Source organism: Gorilla gorilla, chromosome X (genome assembly GCF_029281585.2).
Source record: "Gorilla gorilla gorilla isolate KB3781 chromosome X, NHGRI_mGorGor1-v2.1_pri, whole genome shotgun sequence".
Classification (NCBI taxonomy): Eukaryota; Metazoa; Chordata; class Mammalia; order Primates; family Hominidae; genus Gorilla; species Gorilla gorilla.
Genome location: NC_073247.2, coordinates 136084703 through 136105585, shown reverse-complemented (window position 1 = coordinate 136105585; position 20883 = coordinate 136084703). Strand labels below are relative to the sequence as shown.

Genomic DNA, 20883 nt, shown 5'->3' with positions numbered 1-20883 from the left:
AACAATCATGAGTTGTGATGTTTACCTTCCCGTTCAGAGCCCAGCCCACTTATATCTTAACATCTCCATGGTGAAAATTTTTAATAGTTTCTTCCTGAAATATTATAACAGAAAGAAGGGTTAGCAGTAGCTACAGAAATGAAAACATAATCTCAGAGTGGCTGATCAATGAAATCAGACCATTTCATAAAAGCTGTGCAGTCATACTTCTGGCCTGTAAATTGCTTTAGGTGCCAAAGGGAATCGGAAGCTTGGTCTGTCCTGTCAAGCCAATACTATAATATTAACAACCTGCAACAGACAAGTTTCTGCAACTTCTCAGCAGAAACAAATTGCAGAATGATTCCAGGAGCTTCTTTATAAGTCTCTGGCTCCTATGCAAGCAAAGCCTTGGATCTCAAGAGGACAAGAGTCTCACTTCCTACTGTGTTAAGACCAGCAGAGGTCCTGTCCTTACTCTGAATTATCTCAGGCTTTATGGGCTCATCACGCAGCCTCAAATTTGATTTCTTATTACCTCGAACTGTGTACTCTGATTGCCTCTCCTTCTGTATGTGTATCCCCCACAGTGCTAGATATACAGTAGATGTTTAATGAATTCATGTAAAATTAAATTAAAATAGAGACTCAAAATAAAAAAAACATAGTAACATTTTCATATTCCTCTTCCCACCCCCAGAAGGGCTGAGAGGGTTCAGTTCTTTAGCTGTAATGATAAAACCCGAGAAACAGAGATACCAACAGTAAATCGGCAAGTAGCATCATGTAAGTAGCATCATGTACAATATGTTCTCCTTACGATAACAATCAAATTTACAAACAAATTAGCTGTGGAGTCTGAAGGACATTCTGTAGTTTTCACACTGGGCCTTCATCTCCTGCTGATAGATGACTTTGACTGTAAATTGAAAACTGGAAGTGGTTAAACATTCTGTGTATTCACAAGTGCCATTTCCAAAATTGAGGCTTCAGAGAGGAGATGCAAGAAAGGGTCGACGGAAACTCAGAGCAATTATGCCTGTTATTAAGATGAGGTAGTGGCAATTACACAGCAGACTCAGAGAGAGTGTGTACGTGCTGATTGTTCTGAGGCAGCCTGTAAGAACAAACTTTTATGGTACCCATCAGGCATTGAGTCTCTAGAGGGAGTGAAGATTTTCAGCCACTCCTTCAGTATGCTTTTGGACAGGACTTATGGCCCCAGGAACTATCTTAGGAGAAATACATGCTTTTTTCTTAATGAGCTTCAAGGAAACCCTTATATAATAGAGTGGTGTCTTTCACTGTTTCTTTCCTCTAGGATAACCATTCTCAAGCATTTTGGTCTCAGGACCCCTTTGCATTTCTAAAAATTGTTGGGGGCCCCAACGAGCTATTCTTTTGTTGGTTTTATCCTATGAATATTTACCTTATTAGAAAATAAAAGTGTGATTTTTTTTTAAACTGAGATACACTAGCCTGAGGTAGCCTCTGGAAAGCCCCACTGTACACACATGATAAAGTACAAAATGCACATAATATTATTTGAAAAATAGTTTTGACCTCATAGACTTTCTGAAAGAGACTTGGGAATTCCCAGACTCCCCAGACCAAAATGGAAATACCATATTTCCTAAATTCTAAGACACCATGGACTATAAGACATAACATCAATTCGATATCTTTGGGTAATGGGGAGAAATGTACCATCAAACATACACATTGACTATAAGATACATCTTCACTTCAGAAAAGTTACAATATGGAGGCAGTGGGAAATGCATTTCTTAAAATTGAGGTATTTATGGCAATTTACACTAACCTCAGTGGGTCTCTGGAAACCCAGATTTACTGACACAAACATGTTGATGAGAAATAGTTTTTCTTAGAGCCTATTTGCATGTTATAATTTTTTAAAATGCTTTCATGGACTAAAAACATTACTGTCAATGAAGCACTAATATTTTCATTCAACAAACGTTTGCCAGCTTAATGCCAGATACTAGGAAAGCAAAAATAAAAGAGTTCTCATCTTTGCTGTCGAAAACTCATAGGCCTGGTAGAGAACATAGGAAGACAAACAAGTGTTTTAGAATAAGAGAGAAGTACTGGATCTAAATGAAGGAGTCATGGAGCTGGAAGAGCTTGAAGTACCCAAAGATGGAGCCCTAGGTATTCAAGAATGCTTGAGGTTAATTATTAGGTTTAAGCAATTAGTCATCCTCTTAACAAAGGGCTGCCCTAGTGGACTTTGCTACATGCATCAGTCTCTTTCAGACTTAATTTATTTCAATTTAGTTTAATTTAATTTTCCAATCATAGGTGATTCATCCAGAGATGTAAAACTAGAAATCTGTTAGACCAGTTTGAATGTAATGTTGTAGTGAGTAACTCCAGTCAAGACCTAAGCCTAACAGAGCACTGTCTTCCCTGTGATTAGATTCAACCAAGAATAACAGAAAACCCTAACATGACAGTGATGTAAGCAAGAGAGCAGCCAGGCTAGATGTGTGGTTTAGGGCTGAGATGGCAGCTCCGCAGTGTCATCTGGGTTCCAGGTTTCTGTATTTTTGCCTTGCCACTCTAACACATAACTTCCATTTTCAAGGCCACCTCATGGTCCATGACATCTGCTAGAACTCTCACTGGTATATCCACATTGCAGAATGGAAGAAAGGGCAAGAACAGCTTCCTTCCAGTTGGGTCAGCTCTCCTTAAGCAGCCTTTTTAAGTATCTATTTGTAAGTGTGGGTGCTTCCATACTTCCTCTTACATATTATTGCCTGGAACTTCACTTGACTACAGATAATTGCAAATAAGGCTGGTATGTCTTCTATTCTAAACAGCAATGTACTCAGATTCAAAAACAGAGTTGGCTGGGTGTGGTGGCTCATGCCTGTAATCCCAGCACTTTGGGAGGCCGAAGTGGGTGGATCACCTGAGGTCAGGAGTTCAAGACCAGTCTGGCCAACATGGCGAAACCCCATCTCTACTAAAAATACAAATAAAAATAAAAATAAAAAAATAGCTAGTTTTGGTGGTGCATACCTGTAGTCCCAGCTACTCAGGAGGCTTAGGCAGTAGAATTGCTTGAACCTGGGAGGCAGAGGTTGCAGTGAGCTGAGATCATGCCACTGCACGCCAGCCTGGGCGACAAAGCAAGACTCTGTCTCAAACAAACAAACAAACAAACAAATAAATAAATAAACTGGGAGTGTAATCAGGAGGAAAGAGTGAATATAAGAATAGGCCTAGAACCAGCAGTCTCTGCCACAGGAATTTTAGGAATCACAAATTTAACATTTTGTTTTGACCCTGATATTGTCTGAGCTTCTTCAAATTTATAAATAGGAGAGAAAATCCATCTAGATAAAGCTTGGTTTTCTACAGTTAGAAAACATGATGACACCTAAAAGAGCGATAGCCCTTATTGATCTTGCTTGCAAAAAGTGGAAATTATTAGAAGATGAAATATACTAGGACTACTTTGGAAGTTTTGCTTTGTTTGGTTTGGTTTTGCTTTGCTTTGTTTTCTCTACTTCCAAAATGTTTTAGGAACATTGGGAGAGATGCAATTTAATCTATATCCTCTGCAGTAGAATAATTCTCAAGATCAGCGAAATTGTTACTCTTGATTAGATTGATCCTAGCTATTCATTTGCAATGAACAATGCAACTGAAGTGTCAGTTATTCTAATTGGGAAGCCATGGAAACAGACCATGCCAATGCATTTGACCAAAGGTTGAGAGGTTCTTCAAACTCTCCAGCCGTTATGCAGAGAGACACAAGAGTGTGTATCTAAGATAATGGGAAATAATTTGCCCTGTTGACAAGGCCATGTACTCTTGGTGTATTTCATCTTCTAATAATTTCCACTTTTTAAAAGCAAGATCAATAAAGGCCATCACTCTTAAAGGTGCCATCATGCTTTCCAAGTGCAAAAAACCAAACTTTCTTAAGATGGCTTTTTCCCTCTTTTATACATTTGAAGAAGCTCAGAGAGTATCAGTGTCAAGAAATGAGAAGACCATTTGAAAACTGACAAAAAGTGATGCTAACAATCTGGAGTTGTCAGCTTTTAGAGGTGCGGAAAAATCTAACATGGAGCTGGCATAACACCTGGCAGAGAGCACTCAGTCCTGTCACTGTATCTTCCCCAGGGCTGGCATAGTACAGAAGAGATAATCATACGCTTCCTGGAAATTCCTACTGAAGAGGACTCACAGATCAAAATCAAACAGAGTCATTTTTTAAATGAGCCACAAGGCTCCCAATGTAGTAAAGGAGGGAGATTAGAAGTGTCATGTTTGAAATGGGGAGGCAGGACGTTTTGGGAAACAACTGGTTTCTTCAGCACACTTGAACTTTGGGAAAAGAAATTATTAGCACTTGGTGACAATTGTAAAATATAGTAACAGTCATGATATGTTTTTGAGGCACTTCCATAAATGTTAACTTCTTAAAATGAATAAACTGGAACAGAAATAGTCTACTGCTCTATGCCACTAACAACCCCTTGTACATACTGGAAGATGAAGGAAATGAAGTCAGCAAAAGACTATAAACATTATGAGGGGAGGAATCTAGTCTATCCTGACTGAAGTTGGCTCCTTAGTGCCTAGCATGGTACCTAACATGAGATACATAGACATTTATTGACAGAAGAAAGGAAATCAATTAAGGTAGCATTTTCTGTAGCTGGAATTGTACCAAGAGTACTGTTACAATTAACAGTGGGGAGTTCAAGTAATAAGCTAAAATATTAGCCATGAAATTGGCTGACAGATATATATGAGATAATATATCCCAATACCAGCCAAATATTTCTTGGAGGACATATAGCTTAGAAAGATTCTCAAGGAATGGAATAGATAAACAAGGAGGAAATGACTGGTGACATAGAATCAAGAGAAACCTTGAAAGCATGACTATATGATTAAACTTAAGAGTTTATGAACTGGCCAAGGAACAGAACAATAGACAGGGACCAGCACAAATACACACATGTTCCATAATTTTCAAAAATAGCTAGCCTCTACAAAGCTCTTTTAATGTACCAAGCACTGTGCTAGATGGTCTATGTATTTTTTCCTATCTAATTCCAATAATAATCTTTGAAAAGATAGTGTTACTATATTCAATTTGTAAATGAGGAAACAAACAGAAGCTCAGATAGGTTAACTGATTCGTGCCAAGGTCACAGGGATAGCAAATGACACAGATGGAATTTTCAACTCCAGAAATCTTAACTCGTGAGCCTGAGGTCGTAACCACTTCCTTCTAGTGCATTGAAGCCTTTTTCTAGGGAGAGAGTACATAGCTTTCATCAGATTCTCAAATGGATGAGTAAATCAAAAAAGTATGAGAAGCAGTGTCGCAGACTCCAAGTTCCATGAAGGCAGGGACTATGTCTTTCTGGATCAGGACCCAGATGTCTGTCAGATGGTTGGATAAAAGGATATATTAAGGGATGAATGTACCAATGAATGGCTGGCTGTCCTCCAAATTGGTTATCCTGCATCTAGTCTGGTCTCCTTCCAGCCTGTCCCCCAAAATGCAGCCTAAGTAATCTTTCTAAAATACTAATCTGATCATGTCAGCTCTCCACTTTAAAGTGGAGACTCCTCAACACACACAGTTTAAGTCTAAAGCTATCAGCATATACCACTCTCCATGACTTAATCCAGTGATTCTCAGCAAGAGACATTTTTGCCCCTCAAGGGACATTTTGCAATGTCTGGAGGTATTTTCAGTTGCCACAACTGGGAGTAAGGTGTTACTGGCACCTAATGTGTAAAAGTCAGGGATGCTGCTAAACATCCTACAATGCACAGGACTGGCACCACCTGACAACAGAGCCTCAGTGGAGGAACCTGGACCTAGTCCTAGCAAACATTTAGAACTCATTCACCACTACCACCTACCTTATTTTATGCCTAAGAAATCCCAGACAGCAGTTAGTTCCTTCACTCTCATATGATTTCATGCTTCTGTACTTCTGTTCATTCTTTTCCCTCTGCCAAGATCACCCTTCCCACCTTGCTTTTTCTCAATACCTTTGCTTCATCCTTCAAAATTAAGTTTACATTTCTCTTCTAGGAATCTTGCCCCAAACTCCCTCCATTGTGTTTCCATGTCATTCTGGACATACATCTATCATGGCACTCATGACAACCACATTATGTTAAATTATCTATTTCTGTATCTGCCTTGAACTAATCAAGAGCGGAAATCTGTTTGTTTACCTTTATAACATAGTGCCTGGCACGTGGTCAAAACTCATAAAGCGTTGAACTGAAAGATAATAGATGACAAAGAAAAAGATAAATCACTCAACTCATAAAAAGTCTTGACCTTCACAGCCAAAGAGAGCAACCTTTAGGTTGATTCAAAAGGGGATAAGGGGAGGCCAGATTTGGTGAGACAAGAATGAAGAAACATGTCCACTCTTCTGAATGACGAATCAGATGGCATAGGGGCTAAAAGCACATATCTGAAAGTGGAGATGTTAATAGTTTTTCTCAGGTAATTTTTATATCAAGTGGTAAACCATATGAAGTACCTGACACCCAGCAGGCATTCAGTAAACAGTAGTCACTTCTATTAATGGCTCAGATGACTGGGCCTGTAATTTCGTGTGTTATTGATTACATAACAGTTCAAAGGAAGGGGCAGCACCTATTCACATTTTAGAAGTCAATTTAAAGCAAAATATTAAGTCAATAATAGTGCAGGTGATGTAGGCGTGAGGCAAAACTCATAAAGGTGGCACAGGGACAATTGAAGTCTGGGAAACACGGTTAGTTGAAAAGGAGCTACATTGAATGGTAACTGGGCCAGGTTCCTCCTAGCTCTAAAGGTCTATGACTATAGAACTGTTATTACTATTAATACCACTTGCTATCCCTTACTATGTGCCAGGCACTGGGCTAAGCAACTTACACCATTATCTCATTTAATCCACACAATAACTTTACAAGTAGATATACTATCACTAGCCTCCTTGTTTTGTTACAGATGAGGAAACCAGAGACTCGTAGAATATACCTCATTTGCCAAGGGTTACATACTAATAAGGGTGGGAACCAGGACTCAAACTGTTAGAGGGAGCCCAAGTATACAAATGGTGGTTTGAGCATACAGTATGAGCATACAGTATGGGATTAGGCTTATACATAATTTAGACATTTTCTAGTTTAGTCTAACCAAGGGATTATATTTAGATATTGCTTTTAAACATGAATTTCTCCCTATAGGATTCTGCTGCTTTATAAATTGCTACTTAGGTCAAAATTAGCTGGATCTCTAAACCAGTCATGGGACTGGTTGACCTGAGAGTCAACTCCCTTCAAGGCAAGTTTTCAATTAGCAGAGGAAGACGTAATGCTGTCAAAGGTTGACATCCTGACCAAGAGCTCCTTTATGCTCAGGGTTATTTCTCAGGGAAGGTTGTTGGGAGATAGGCACATTCCACCAGCTGGCGGCTACACAAGTGACCTTTAATGCTAGTTTAGCTTAAATGCATTTTGACATTTCAAACAAATTAATGTATTTTTACAAGGTGTGGCAACCACCACAAATGAGGCCAAATAGTTTGCCTGTAGGTTGGGTCACTAGGCAGAGTTTACAGAGCTTTGCTGCTGCTCTTCAATCTCTGTTCCCACCCCCCCAAAAAAGAAGTGTTATTTACCCCAAGAAATCATTTGGACAAATGGTAGCAGCAATTGGGGGCCAACCTTAGCCCCACCTTAGTATCATATAATTCTAGGGTCTCTCTGCAACTAGTAGACACTAATTCTAACTGTCAGAATCAGCTCAAAGACTCCATTCCTTATATTAAGCTGTATGTTATGAAAATGTCTTGGTAGTAAATACAGTATTTCTGTTGTGTGAGCATAAGGCACCAGTTCCTTGAAAACTTACCTGGCAATAGGAATATTTAACATGAGAAGGACATAAAAGGAACTGACAAGCTATGAGAGGTGAAGAGGTCCAGCTTCTGAAAAGGCAGACTCTCAACTACTAAGTAGCCACACATCTTTCATCTGTGGAGATTGCATAGACAAGCTGCCCGGCCAAATCTAATGGGAATTAAAGGGAATCTGTGTAGTTTGTATAGAAAATGGCTCAGAAGCACAAAGGGCACTTTAGTCACAGGAAGATGCCGGAGGGTGACTTATTCCATGGAAAAGAAAACAAACAGACAAAATAGCTGGTGTATTTTTGAGGCAAAATTAAATATAATAAACATGACACCAATTGTATTGGTTTAAATCTGGTTGGGTGAGTTGGAGAATTTAACAGCTTATTTCCCAACTACCAGCCTTTATCTCAGAGGCAGCCTTGATAGCTAAAAACAGAATCCGAAACATGCTTCTTCTCTGGCTTCTGCCAGGTGTGTGCTGTCCCCAGCCTCTGCCCTGGCCTCGGCTCCCAGAGTGGGGATAATTAGAACGTCATTTCTGCCAGGTTTGTTTTTTCTGGGTCACTGACTTGAGACTCAATCAAAATGGGAGTGTTGTACGGAAATGAATTCATTTCCTCTTCCTCAGCCAGCCCCAGCTAATTTCCTGGGGGACTATGCTCCGTAGGACCAGTGCACACAGACAGCTTCTGGACAAGCATGATAGTGTATAGAGGTCCAAGGCAGGGGCACACAGTGGAGGAGTCAGCGCCCTCCAAAGCAGCAGGCGTTCACTCTCCCTCTCAGTGGCAGGGCACTGACATGCAAGGGCCTCAGACAGACGTGCTGAGGAACACATCACCGCAACTGCTCTGGGAGCTGTTAAGGCTGGTGTTTAATGTTTATCCGATGGCCTCAGTCTGAAAGGCTCTGTAGAACATGCACAACACAAGCTCAGCTTTATACCCCATTAGCACTCAAATTCCTAGCTGCACAGAAGCATCTGGTACTGACCAGAGAAGGCCAGTCTATGTGGATAGAGGTGGAAGGCACACAGAAACATAGAAACAGAATGAGGCTGCTGGATGTATGGGAGAGACTCAGACATGGGCAAAGAGCCCCACATGGTGCAGTAGAGGAGGTCAAAGACAACCTTTGTCCTCTTCACAACATCACCAGTTGCCCTCCCTAATGAGACACAATTAGAAGGGTCTTATCTCAAATTGACCTTTATCCACTTCATTACTGATTGCTTGTAAGCCTCTTTGAGCTGGGGAAGTAGTGGGCCGCAGAATGCAATGACAGCTCATACCTTGTTTTCAGACTTTCAGATTCCACAAGAAAAACAAAGCCTTCTGTGGGCTTTCACTCAAAGCAAAAAAGAAAAGTGGCTACATTACTGTTACTATTTTGGCCATGAATGGGACTTTTTTTCTGCCTTTAGCCTAAAAGAAAAGAAATAGAGAACAAGTGAGTGGTAGGGTGGGGAATGGTGTGGAACACAGTTCCCTGAGAAACACCCAGGGATAAATAGTTACTGTCAAGGAGATGTCAGGGTAGGCATTGAATCAACTCCTGTGTCTAGAAAGGAACTAAGGTGAAGCCATGTTTGGCTAGCCTGCATGTCTCCAGTGCCTAGCACATCTCTTGGCACAAGGCACACCAAACACACACACACACACACACACACACACACACACACACACACCAGTCCTTTTGCTTCCAACTCTTTAACATGTCTCAAATCCATCTGCTTTTCTCCATACCCATTGTTGCCATCCCAGTTCAGGCACCATAATCCCTAACTTGGGCCCGTGCAGGAGCCCCCTAAATGCCTGCCTCCCTCCTATCTCGCCTCCTTCTCTAATATGGTCTGGACAGCAGCCAGGATGATCTGTCTAGAACCTAAATATGACTATGTCACACCCCTACTTAAAGCCCTTCAGTGGCTTCCCACAGCCATCAAAACAAAACTGGACATGTGCTTCCCTCTATTACCCAATGTTTTAGTCTGTTTTTTGTTGCTATAACAGAATATGACAGACTGGGTAATTTATGAAGAAAAACATTTATTTAGCTCTTGGTTCTGAAGGCTGGGAAGTCCAAGAGCATGGCACTGGCAGCTGGTGAGGGCATTTTTGCTGCATTATGGCATGGTGGAATGGCATCATATGGCAAGAGGACAAAAACATGCCAGCTCAAGTCTGTCTTCCTCTTCTTATAAAGCCACCAGTCCCATCATGGGGACCCCACCCTTATGACCTTATCTAATCCTAATTATCTTTCAAACAGAGAAATGCAAATCAAAACCAAAATGAGATATCATCTCACCCCAGTTAGAATGGCTATTATCAGAATGACAAAAAAAAATGCTAGTGAGTTGCAGAGAAAGGAAAATGTAAATTAGTACAGCCATTATGGAAAACAATATGGAGTTTCCTCAAAAAATTAAAAATAGAACTATGTTATGATTCAGAAAAGTAAAGGAAATCAGTATGTCAAAGAGATAGCTGCACTATTTGCAACAGCTAAGACATGAACTCAAGCTAAGTGTCTATCGACAGATGAATGGATAAAGAAAATGTGGTACATATACACTGTGGAGTACTACTTAGCAACAAAAAAGAACAAAATTCTGTCATTTGTGGCAACGTAAATGAGCTTGGAGGACACCGTATTAATCCATTCTTACACTGCTATAAAGAAATACCTGAGACTGGGTAATTTATAAAGAAAAGAGGTTTCATTGGCTCACGGTTTCACAGGCTGTACAAGAAGCATGATTCTGGCATCTGCTTGGCTTCTAGGGAGGCCTCAGGAAACTTACAATCATAGCCAAGGTGAAGGGGAGCTGGCACCTCACATGGCCAGAGCAGGAGGAAGAGAGAGAGAAGGGGAAGGTGCTACACACTTTTAAACAACCCCGTCTCATTAGAAGTCACTATACAGTACCAAGGGGGGACAGTACTAAATCAGTCATAAGAACTTCACCCCCATGATCCAGTCACTTTCCACCAGGACCCACTTCCAACACTGGGAATTACAATTGAACATGATATTTGGGCAGGAACACAGATCCAAACCATATCAGACACTATGTTAAGTGAAATAAGCCAGGCACAGAAAGATAAATACCACATGTTCTCACTCATATATGGAAGCTAAAAAGGTTGACCTCATAAAAGTAGAAAGTAGAATAGTGGTTACTAGAGGTTGGAAAGGTGGATAGGGATAGCCAGAGGTTGCTTAATGGATATAAAAATACCACTAAATAGGAAGACTAAGTTCTAGTGTTCTAGAGCATTATAGAGTGACTATAATAAACAACAATTTGTTATATATTTTCAAATAGCTGCAAGAGTGGATTTTAAACGTTCTTAACACAAAGAAATGATAAATACTTGAGGTGATGGATATGGCCCCACCTCCAAATGCCATCAACATATGAATTTGAGGATTAAGTTTCCAATACATGATATTTGGGGGACACATTCCAACCAGAGCACCTGATATATTAGTCTGCTAGGGCAGCCATACAAAATACTACAGACTGAATGGCTTAAACAACAGAAATGTATTTTCTCATACTTCTGGAGGCTAGAAATCTAAGATCAAGGTGTTGGTGAGTTTAGTTTCTTCTGAGGTGTCTCTCTTTGGCTTGCAGGTGGCTGCTTTCTAGCTGTGTCCTCATATAGTCATCTCTCTGTGCGTAAGCATTCCTGGTATCTCTTCCTCTTATTGGAGAGACATCAGTCCTGTTGGATTAGATCCCCACCCTTATGATCTCATGTAATCTAAACTACCTCTTTGAAGGCCCTGTCTACAAATACAGTCACACTGGGGGTTAGGGCTTCAACATATGAAGTTGGGGAGGGCACAGTTTAGTCCATAACACCTGGCCTCATCCCTCAGGTCTCCCTCACACCCAGCCTATTATTAGTCTTACTGAATTAGTTTTAGTAACCTGGATGGGCCGTGCTGTCTTTAACCTCTGGACTTTCACCCATGCTTTTCCCAGTACCCAGATTTTCCTCAACTCTGATGCCCCTCCCCCCTCAACTTCCACCCAATTCTTCTCCTACTGTTCATTTCAGACCTTACTTAGGTACCACCTGCTCTGGGAATATCTTGCCTCCTGACTCCTAGTCCAGGTGAAGTGCTATCTTATCCTCTCTGTTGCCTTCTTTTCATAACATGGAGAGTAATTGTCTAATGGTTCCTCTGAGGGCTCTACTATACCACAAATCATTTGAGGACAGAGGCCGTGTCGTAGTCATTTTTGAGTCCCCAAAGCTTAGCACAAGGCTTAACCCAGAGAAAGGTACTCAGCGAATACTCAGTGAAAGAAAAAAACAACCTGTTTCTTTGCTAAAAAGGGGAACCTATGGAGTGAACCAGGTCAAGCTAAGTAAGCAGTGTGCTACACCCCAGGATTCTAAATCAACAGCTGACGAACTGTACCTGAGTGTTCCACAAAGTGGATGCTAGGTCTATGCTAATAGCGGTCCTGTTGCAAAAGGTTGCTCATTGAGTAAAATCTGGCTTCTCTGGCATTCTGTCACCCAGAAACCTGTATGACTTTGCTCTCCTATACATCTACAGGACAGTGAGAGAGATTTGAGTATCATAGCTACCGGAATTCCTACAGCAATGATCCTCAGAATCACCTTGGCAAAACACAGATGTTTGGGTCCCCACCTCCAGGGTTTCTGATTCAATAGATCTAGGGTGGTATCTGAGAATTTGCATTTCTCACAAGTTCCCAGATAATACTGTTGCTGCTGATCCAGAGAACACACTTTGAAAACCTCTACTCTAAATGATCCTTCTGAAATTATTGGAAAAAATTACATTGTATTGTAAATGGCATAAATGATAAGTACGTTTCCCAAAACATGTGATTAACCATCCTCCCCCTGCCCTCCACTTTCCGAGACATCACCAATGTTGCTAAAATTCATAAGACGGGGGAAACGATACACCAATTTTTTTTTCTTTTTTCAAGTTAAAACTGTCCGTGGAAAGATATGGTAACCTAATGGTATGTGTTCTGTTCGTTTCACAGGTGCGATTAGAGTGGCCAACAGATCTTGCAGTAAATCCTATGGACAATTCATTGTATGTCTTGGATAACAACATTGTGCTGCAAATTTCTGAGAACAGGCGTGTGCGGATCATCGCAGGACGCCCCATTCACTGCCAGGTGCCAGGCATCGATCATTTCCTGGTCAGCAAGGTAGCAATTCACTCCACTCTAGAGTCAGCGAGGGCCATCAGTGTCTCCCACAGCGGGCTGCTCTTCATAGCTGAAACAGACGAGAGGAAAGTAAACCGCATTCAGCAAGTAACCACCAATGGGGAGATCTCCATCATCGCTGGTGCCCCCACTGACTGTGACTGCAAAATTGATCCAAACTGTGACTGTTTTTCAGGTATGACCTTTTTAGCAATTCACCAGCTCCCCCTCTCTGTTTTGAAAAGAAAAACGTGTCCCAGTAAAGTCAAAAGGAAAAGGAAAAGCAAAGTGTTACTTGCAAACATTGGTATGAGCTAGTGGAGAAAGCAATGGATTAGGAGTCAGATCACCTACTTGTTCTCACAACTGACTCACTGAGTGACCCTAGCAAAGCTGCAAGATCTCTTCATGACTCACTTGCTTCATTTGTTTAATAAAGATGGCATTGTCTCAGTTATATCACCTTGCTATTCTGAGGATAAACTAGTGTAATAAAAATGTTTATACTCTTGAAAAGTTAAGACCACTATACAAACGAAAGATCATGATATTATTAAATATTTGTACTTTAGAGAAAGGAAAACTAGGTAAAACCCACATTTACTGGTTTAGCTGAGGAAAAAATTACTTCCCCATAAGTGGTTGGTTTTCAGATTAAAAGCATGTGCTATTTGAGACTCAAAGGGACTAAGAACAGACTGTCTTTGGGATAGATGAGCAAAATTAAATCTGGCAATGGAGAGTTCTCAGGACATTGGTCTGCTACATTGCTTTTAAAAAGCTAAGACTTTCTCAATAACCCATAGTGAAGGTTTCTTCTAATCGAAATTGGAAAAAAAAAAAAAAGAGCCTTCTCCCCAAAACATGTAGTGGATATCTCAGATGGCAAACGGTCCTCTTAATGTCAACAGATACAATTATTGCTTGGATGTGGAAATCCCTCCATACTACACGCAGTGCTATTAAACTGTTCATCCAGGCCCAAATGGTTCTCTTAACCTTTGCCTTTCCTTAGGCCAGAGGAGTCAGGAGTGAGCAATTTGGTCAATATGATTTTTGATCAATATTTCCAATGTTTTCTTCGACAATTAGTTTTATAGATATTTTGCTAATTTGTATCTTTCAGTCAAAGCAAATATAATGTTTATTCCAGGTATCAAATTTGATGTTCTGAATCATTGTTGCACTTATAGACTTAGTGTACTTTGACAGTGTGACAATTGGAATTAACAGAAGAAAGGGCATCTAGGCACAGTAGGACTGGAAAGTCCTGAAACAGATCCTGAAAGCATTGACAGGCATAACTCTCAGATTTCCAGCCAAATTTTGTGTGGCTATCATTATTTGCAGTTCTTGTTTCTTATAATACAATAGATTCTGAACAGCAGGATTGAGGATTTCACAAAATTGGTGTAACTGAGATAATTAGATCTTACTGTTCATCTGCAGTGGTACTGACTCAAGAATTACAATCTTTTGAATAACAGGCTTCATATTTTTCAGGGAGGGAATACAGAGAATGTTGGTTCACTGATTGTTTCCTTTAAAATGATTCTTGATGCACAGAGCTTTATGTCTGTGGTATGTTCATGTAAATGCTTATGATGCCAATTGTTAAAATCAAGTCTTTCTCCCACAGGTGATGGTGGCTATGCCAAAGATGCAAAGATGAAAGCCCCTTCCTCCTTAGCAGTGTCGCCTGATGGTACCCTCTATGTGGCAGACCTTGGAAATGTTCGAATTCGTACCATCAGCAGGAACCAAGCCCACCTGAATGACATGAACATTTATGAGATTGCTTCACCTGCTGATCAGGAACTGTACCAGTTCACTGTAAATGGAACCCACCTACACACCCTGAACTTGATAACAAGGGACTATGTTTATAACTTCACCTACAATTCTGAAGGTGACTTGGGCGCAATTACCAGCAGCAATGGCAATTCAGTGCACATTCGCCGTGATGCAGGCGGAATGCCGCTATGGCTTGTGGTGCCTGGCGGACAAGTGTACTGGCTGACTATAAGCAGCAATGGAGTCCTGAAAAGAGTGTCAGCCCAAGGCTATAATCTGGCCTTAATGACCTATCCAGGTAACACAGGGCTTCTGGCTACCAAAAGTAACGAAAATGGATGGACAACCGTTTATGAGTAAGTTTCTAATTCTTAACATGGGCTTTGTTGGTTTTTATTTGAAATTGTTTTATACTGGGGAAATGCCTTAGTAATTGCTGAGTGTTGCATGCTGTTTTCTCCTAACAACCACCATTTTAAAAAATGAAAAGTCAAGGAGAAAATTTTACCTAATTCCTAGAGTTCAGACCCATTTTTCCAGAGCAGTTTGCGGAGCATAATAATAAAAACTTACACTGCATCAAGCAAGACTCAAGTGTGGCACTGCAGGAGACAGGAATGAGGTAGAAGTACAAGTACTCAAGAAATTTACAACATCCCTGGGAAGATAAGGTACAATTTCATTTAAATAACAAAACTGTAGTTCTAAAGCAGCAAAGAAGCAGTGTGACTTAACAACTATTTATTGAGCCCTGTGGGGTTTAATGAATGAATAAATGAATGTATGCCCAGCCCAGCCCAACTCAGTATAAGTTGCTGTGGGAGGTAAGAGAGAAGTTCAAATATAAGAAGTGGACCCTGGAAAGCAAGGGAAGAATTATGTGGGGCAAATGCTGAATAGGAGAGGCTCCATTCCATTGGCTGCTTCTGTAAAAGGAAAAGCCAAATGCTCTGTACAGGATTGGGCTTCCTCAGGGTCCCTGCACAAGTTGAATAATCCAGCACATTTTGGCATTTATAGACTGGAACTGTGATAACTTTGTTTAATGGGGAACTAACACAAAATGTGTCTGACAGCAAGCTACTAGGAGGTGCCGTAACACGGAAATAGAGACCATTGTCCTTGCCTTTTAAGGCATGGATGACCTTGTTTGCAAGTAAGCCCATCTAGAAAGCTGGTCTTTTGGCACTCGGGAAGCATTTTCCCCACAAAAGGAATTGCTGAGTTTTTTACCAGTATACTGATTGAGCTAATCCATGGAATGTGAATTCAGTCTGGAATGGCATCAAAGTTGAAGAATGTGAGAAGTGGAGATGTTAAAGTATAAGGGGTTCCAAGTGTGACTATTTTGGGAGGATATAGAGAATATGTCCAGTCCCATGAAAGCCTCTTGAAGAAAGGGACAAAACAATTGGCCTTCAAGTTTTGGATCATTTTCCAAAGAAATGCCATCTGTACAAAAGAGCCAGACGGCTATTTTGGTTTCACTTAGAAAAATGTATTCAGTTGTTTCTGTTGCAAGTCTTCCTCTGTTTTTTGAAAGTAATTCTCTTCCATCTTAATAAGAGTAATTTACTAAGTGCCAGGTACTGGGCTAGGTAATTTACATATGTGACTTTATTTGATCCCCATAATAACATGGGATAGGTGCCCCTAAGTATGCCCACTTTATGGATGAGAAAACTGAAGGACAAAATAGTTAACTTGTCCTGATTCACATAAATACCCAGGATTCAACCAGCAATAGCCTGTGTTTTTAAATATACTACCCTTAGAAAAGATAAAATTTCTAATGAGAAGTTTTAATGTCTTTTTTAAAAACTCAAGCCAGATCACACTGCAGCTGAAATTAGGCAAACAACTATTTTGAAAGCTAATGGTGGAATTCAGTCCCCCAGCAACAAATGGCTGAAGTATTAACTAGTTTTCAAAAGAACCAGTTCAACCATTCTGTATTTATTCAACAAATACATGAGCACCTACTACATACCATACAATGTTCTAGGTGCTGGGGATATAGCTATGAATAAAACAGATAAAAATCCCTACTTTTATGGAACTTATATTGTACGGGAGGAAGATGAGGAAGATGTATACAATTTCAAATTGTGATAAGTTCTATGGAGAAAAATCTAGTAAAGTAAGGGAGATCAAGTGGGTGGAGCAGAAGAGGTTTTTATTTCAGATTGGGTGGACAGGAAAGGCCTCACCAAGAAAGAAGGTGACTTTTGCATAAAGATCTGTAGGAGATGAGAGTAAGCCATATGAATATCTGGGGGGTGGGGGGTGGTATGAGGGGTATTCCAGGCAAAGGGAAGAGCAAGTATAAATGCCCTGCAGCAGGAGCAAGCCTGACACATTCAAGGAAGAGTAAGGCAGCCATTGTGATGGAAGTGGAATGAGTAAGGTTAATGAGGACATGAAATCAATTAAGTAACCAGAACTACTTCATGTAGGGCCTTGTAGGCCACTGTAAAGACTTTGAATTTTACTCTAAGAAGTGGAGCCACTGGAGAGTTTTGAGTAAAGAAGTGATATAAGCCAACTTTCATTTTTTAAAAAAATCACTCTGTATTAAAAATGGACTGTGTAGTGGAAACAGGGGAACCTAACTGGGAAGCAGGAGGAACTATTGCAATAATGCAGGCAAAAGATGATGACTTGGACCAGGGAGTTGGGCCAGTAAGAGGTGCTAAAATTCTGAATACATTTTGACAGTAGAGCTATCAGGACTTATAGAGAGATTGAGTATTGAGTGTGGGAGAAAGAGGGGTCAGAGATACCTCCAAAGGTTTTGGCCTGAGCAACTGGTTTTCATTTACCAAGAGGGGAAGACTATACAAGGAACATATTATAGTGGAAGGTTGTGAGGTGGGAGATTGGGAATTCAGTTTTGGATATGATCAATTTAGTTAGGCATCTAAGTGAAAATATCAGGTAGACAATTGGATATATGAGTCTAGAATTGAGGGGAGAGGGTGGAGAGTGAAATTTGAGATGTACTAGTGTTTAGATTGTATTTAAAACTATGAGATGGGATGAGATCTCTCCATGAAAGTGAGTATAGACAATGAAGAAAAGAGATCTGAAGACTGACCATGAAGCACTCCATGTTTAGAATTGAAGATATGGGCCAGGCACAGTGGCTCACACCAGTAATCCCTGCACTTTGGGAGGCCAAGGCGGGTGGATCACCTGAGGTCAGGAGTTCAAGACTAACCTGGCCAACATGATGAAACCCCGTCTCTACTAAAAATACAAAAAATTAGCTGGGTGTGGTGGCAGGTACCTGTAATCCGAGCTACTCGGAAGGCCTGAGGCAGGAGAATCACTTGAACCCGGGAGGTGGAGGTTGCAGTGAGCTGAGATGGCGCCACTGCACTCCAGCCTGGGCAACAAGAGCAAAACTCTGTTTCAAAAAAAAAGAAAGAAAAGAAAAGAATTGAGGATATAAAGAGGAACCAGCAAAAGACACTGAGAAGGAAAGGCCAGTGAAGTGGAAAGAAAACTAGGAGAGTGGAATGTCCTGGAAGCTAACTGTGTTAATCTGTTTGTGCTGCTATAACAAAATACCTTATACTGGGTAATTAATCAAGAACAAATTTATTTTTCACAGTTCTGGAGGTTGGGAAGTTCAAGGTCAAGATGCCAGCAGAGTCAGTGTCTGGTGAGGGCTACTCTCTGCTTCCAAAATGGCACTGCCTGCTGAGTCCTTATATGACAGAAGGGGGACAGTGAAAAGGGACCTAGCTGGTTCTCTCCAGCTCTTTTGTAAGATTGCTAATTGCATTCATGAAGGCAGAGGCAACATGACCTAATAACCTCCTAAAGGCCTCACCTGTTAGTACTATCACATCGGCAGTTCAGTCTCAATATTTGAATTTGGGGGGACAAATTCAGACCATAGCACCAAATAAAACAGGTGATTCCAGGAGGAAAGAGTGAGCTGCTGTGCCAAATACTCCTGATAAGTAAGATGAGGACTTAGAATTGACCATTTGATTTAGCACTGTGAAGAGCAGGCGCTGTGACACATGAGGGACCAAAGCCTGAGTAGAATATTCTCTTAAGAGACAATGGATACACAAATTTTCATAGCAACATTATTTATAATAGCTGAGAAGTATAAACAACTCAAATGCCTATCAAGTGGTGAGAAGACAAACAAAATGTGATATATCCATGTCATGAAATAGTGTTCAGCCATAAAAAGAAATGAAGTTCTGATACATACTACAATGTGGATGAACCTCAAAAACATTATGCTCAGTGAAAGAATCCAGAAACAGGACCCTTCTGATTCCATTTATATGAGATGTCTAGAAGAGGCAAATCCATAAAGACAGAAAATAGATTTGTAGTTGCCAAGAGCTGGGGAGAAGAATGAATGGGGAGTGACAGTTAATTCATATGGGGTTTATTTTGGGGGTGATAGAAATGTTCTAGAAGTGGTGGTGATGGTTGCACAACATTGCAAATGTACTGTAAGTCTCTGGATTGTACAATTTAGAATGGTGATTTTTATGGTGTGAGAATTATATCTCAATAATAATAATATAGAATGACTAGGAGGAGAGAGACTGAGACAGTGAGTAAAGAACTCTTTTGAGGAGTTTTGCTGTAAAGAGGAGCAGAGAAATTAGAGCTGGAGGAGAAAGAGAGTGAACAGAAGAGTTTTTTAAGTGAGAGAAATAACAGCATATTTGTATACTGTTAAAAATGATCTAATATAGAGGGGAAAATTGATGATGCTGAAGAGAGAAGATAATTTTGTTGTCATATCAATTTGTGTGCCTGTTTTCCACTGGCATCACATTGATGCAGGCACTGTGTGGTAGGCAAGATTCTCACGGTGAATGGGGTCCAGGCCTGTTACCAGGATTTGGCCAACAGTGAGTGAAAAGGTATCAACTAACATCATTGTTGAGTAACCAATCTCGAGCCACTAAGCTATGAGAAACACAGACATCCACATGGGGGTAGTCATGAAATTTTATGGCCACAAAGAGACATTAGATGTCATTTTACAAATGAAGAAACTGAAACCCAGAATAGGGAAGTAACGTGCCCATTCACATGCTAGTTGGCTTATCCAGAGTCAGGCTAACAGAAAACAGAGGATCATGTGGGCTTACGAGAGTGACCATACAAAATCTAGAGGGCTAGAAAGTTTCCCCTCAAGTAGCAGTAAAAGAGGAATAGGTAGCACCAGGAGATGAAAAGGGAGGCTGAATAACCATTTGTTCTTTCTCCCACCTTCTTAACTCCAGCCAGAATTATACTGAAACCCTCTTGGTCAAATAGCATCTGTTGAAAGGAGAAGGTACCTCTTCTCCTGAAGCAGTCTATTCTGGTGCTGAACAGCAATCTTTAACAAAACACAGCTCCTGTCCCTTCTTGCCTGTAAACAGAAATGAGCAACTTTCCAACCTTCATAATGTGACTAATTCCTCCTACAGTCTTTATACAATATCTGACTTTTTTCACTTTTATCCTCTAGTCCTTTGGCTAGTTCTGAGCACTCCTTCAAGTTTTCTCTTGTCCTTCTGAAGTTGGAGAACACAGCATTTGACCTACTCTTCTAGTCAGGGTCAGAGCAGTGCTAAGGTCGGTAGAAGGCTGCTATACCACTGATACCAGGCCCTCCTAAAAGAACTCGAGTAATTCCCCGAGGTAAAAGGGAGGCTTCTTTATGTGGACAAGGGGACAAATTGTTTGCACAGGTGGAAGTATAAATTCTGCTCTGAGAGGAGCATGAGAGAAACAGAAACAGAAGTGAAATTTGGCAGGAGGGAAGACTGCAGTGTAAAGGTAGCCCAGTCAGTAATCCATTCAACTTTCTATTATCTGCAGCTATCAGGAGGAAAAATGACATAGATGACCCTGAACAGTGGATAATCCAAACGGGATTTTAAAATGCATCTTGTGTAGTGGTAGTGCATGGGCTTTTATTATGTAGTGTGATGTTGT

At 40.6% G+C, this 20883-nt stretch overlaps 1 protein-coding gene across 5 annotated transcripts in view; it reads left to right on the top strand.

Moving 5' to 3' along the window:
* The window catches only part of TENM1 (teneurin transmembrane protein 1), an 831890-nt gene that overhangs the window by 772134 nt on the left and 38873 nt on the right, over positions 1-20883 (top strand). For all 5 annotated transcript variants that reach the window (XM_055376889.1, XM_055376891.1, XM_055376888.1 and 2 more), the window contains 2 exons: positions 12949-13315; positions 14759-15269. In XM_055376889.1, coding sequence (XP_055232864.1) covers positions 12949-13315; positions 14759-15269 — 878 coding nt within the window. The remainder of the gene's footprint in view (positions 1-12948; positions 13316-14758; positions 15270-20883) is intronic.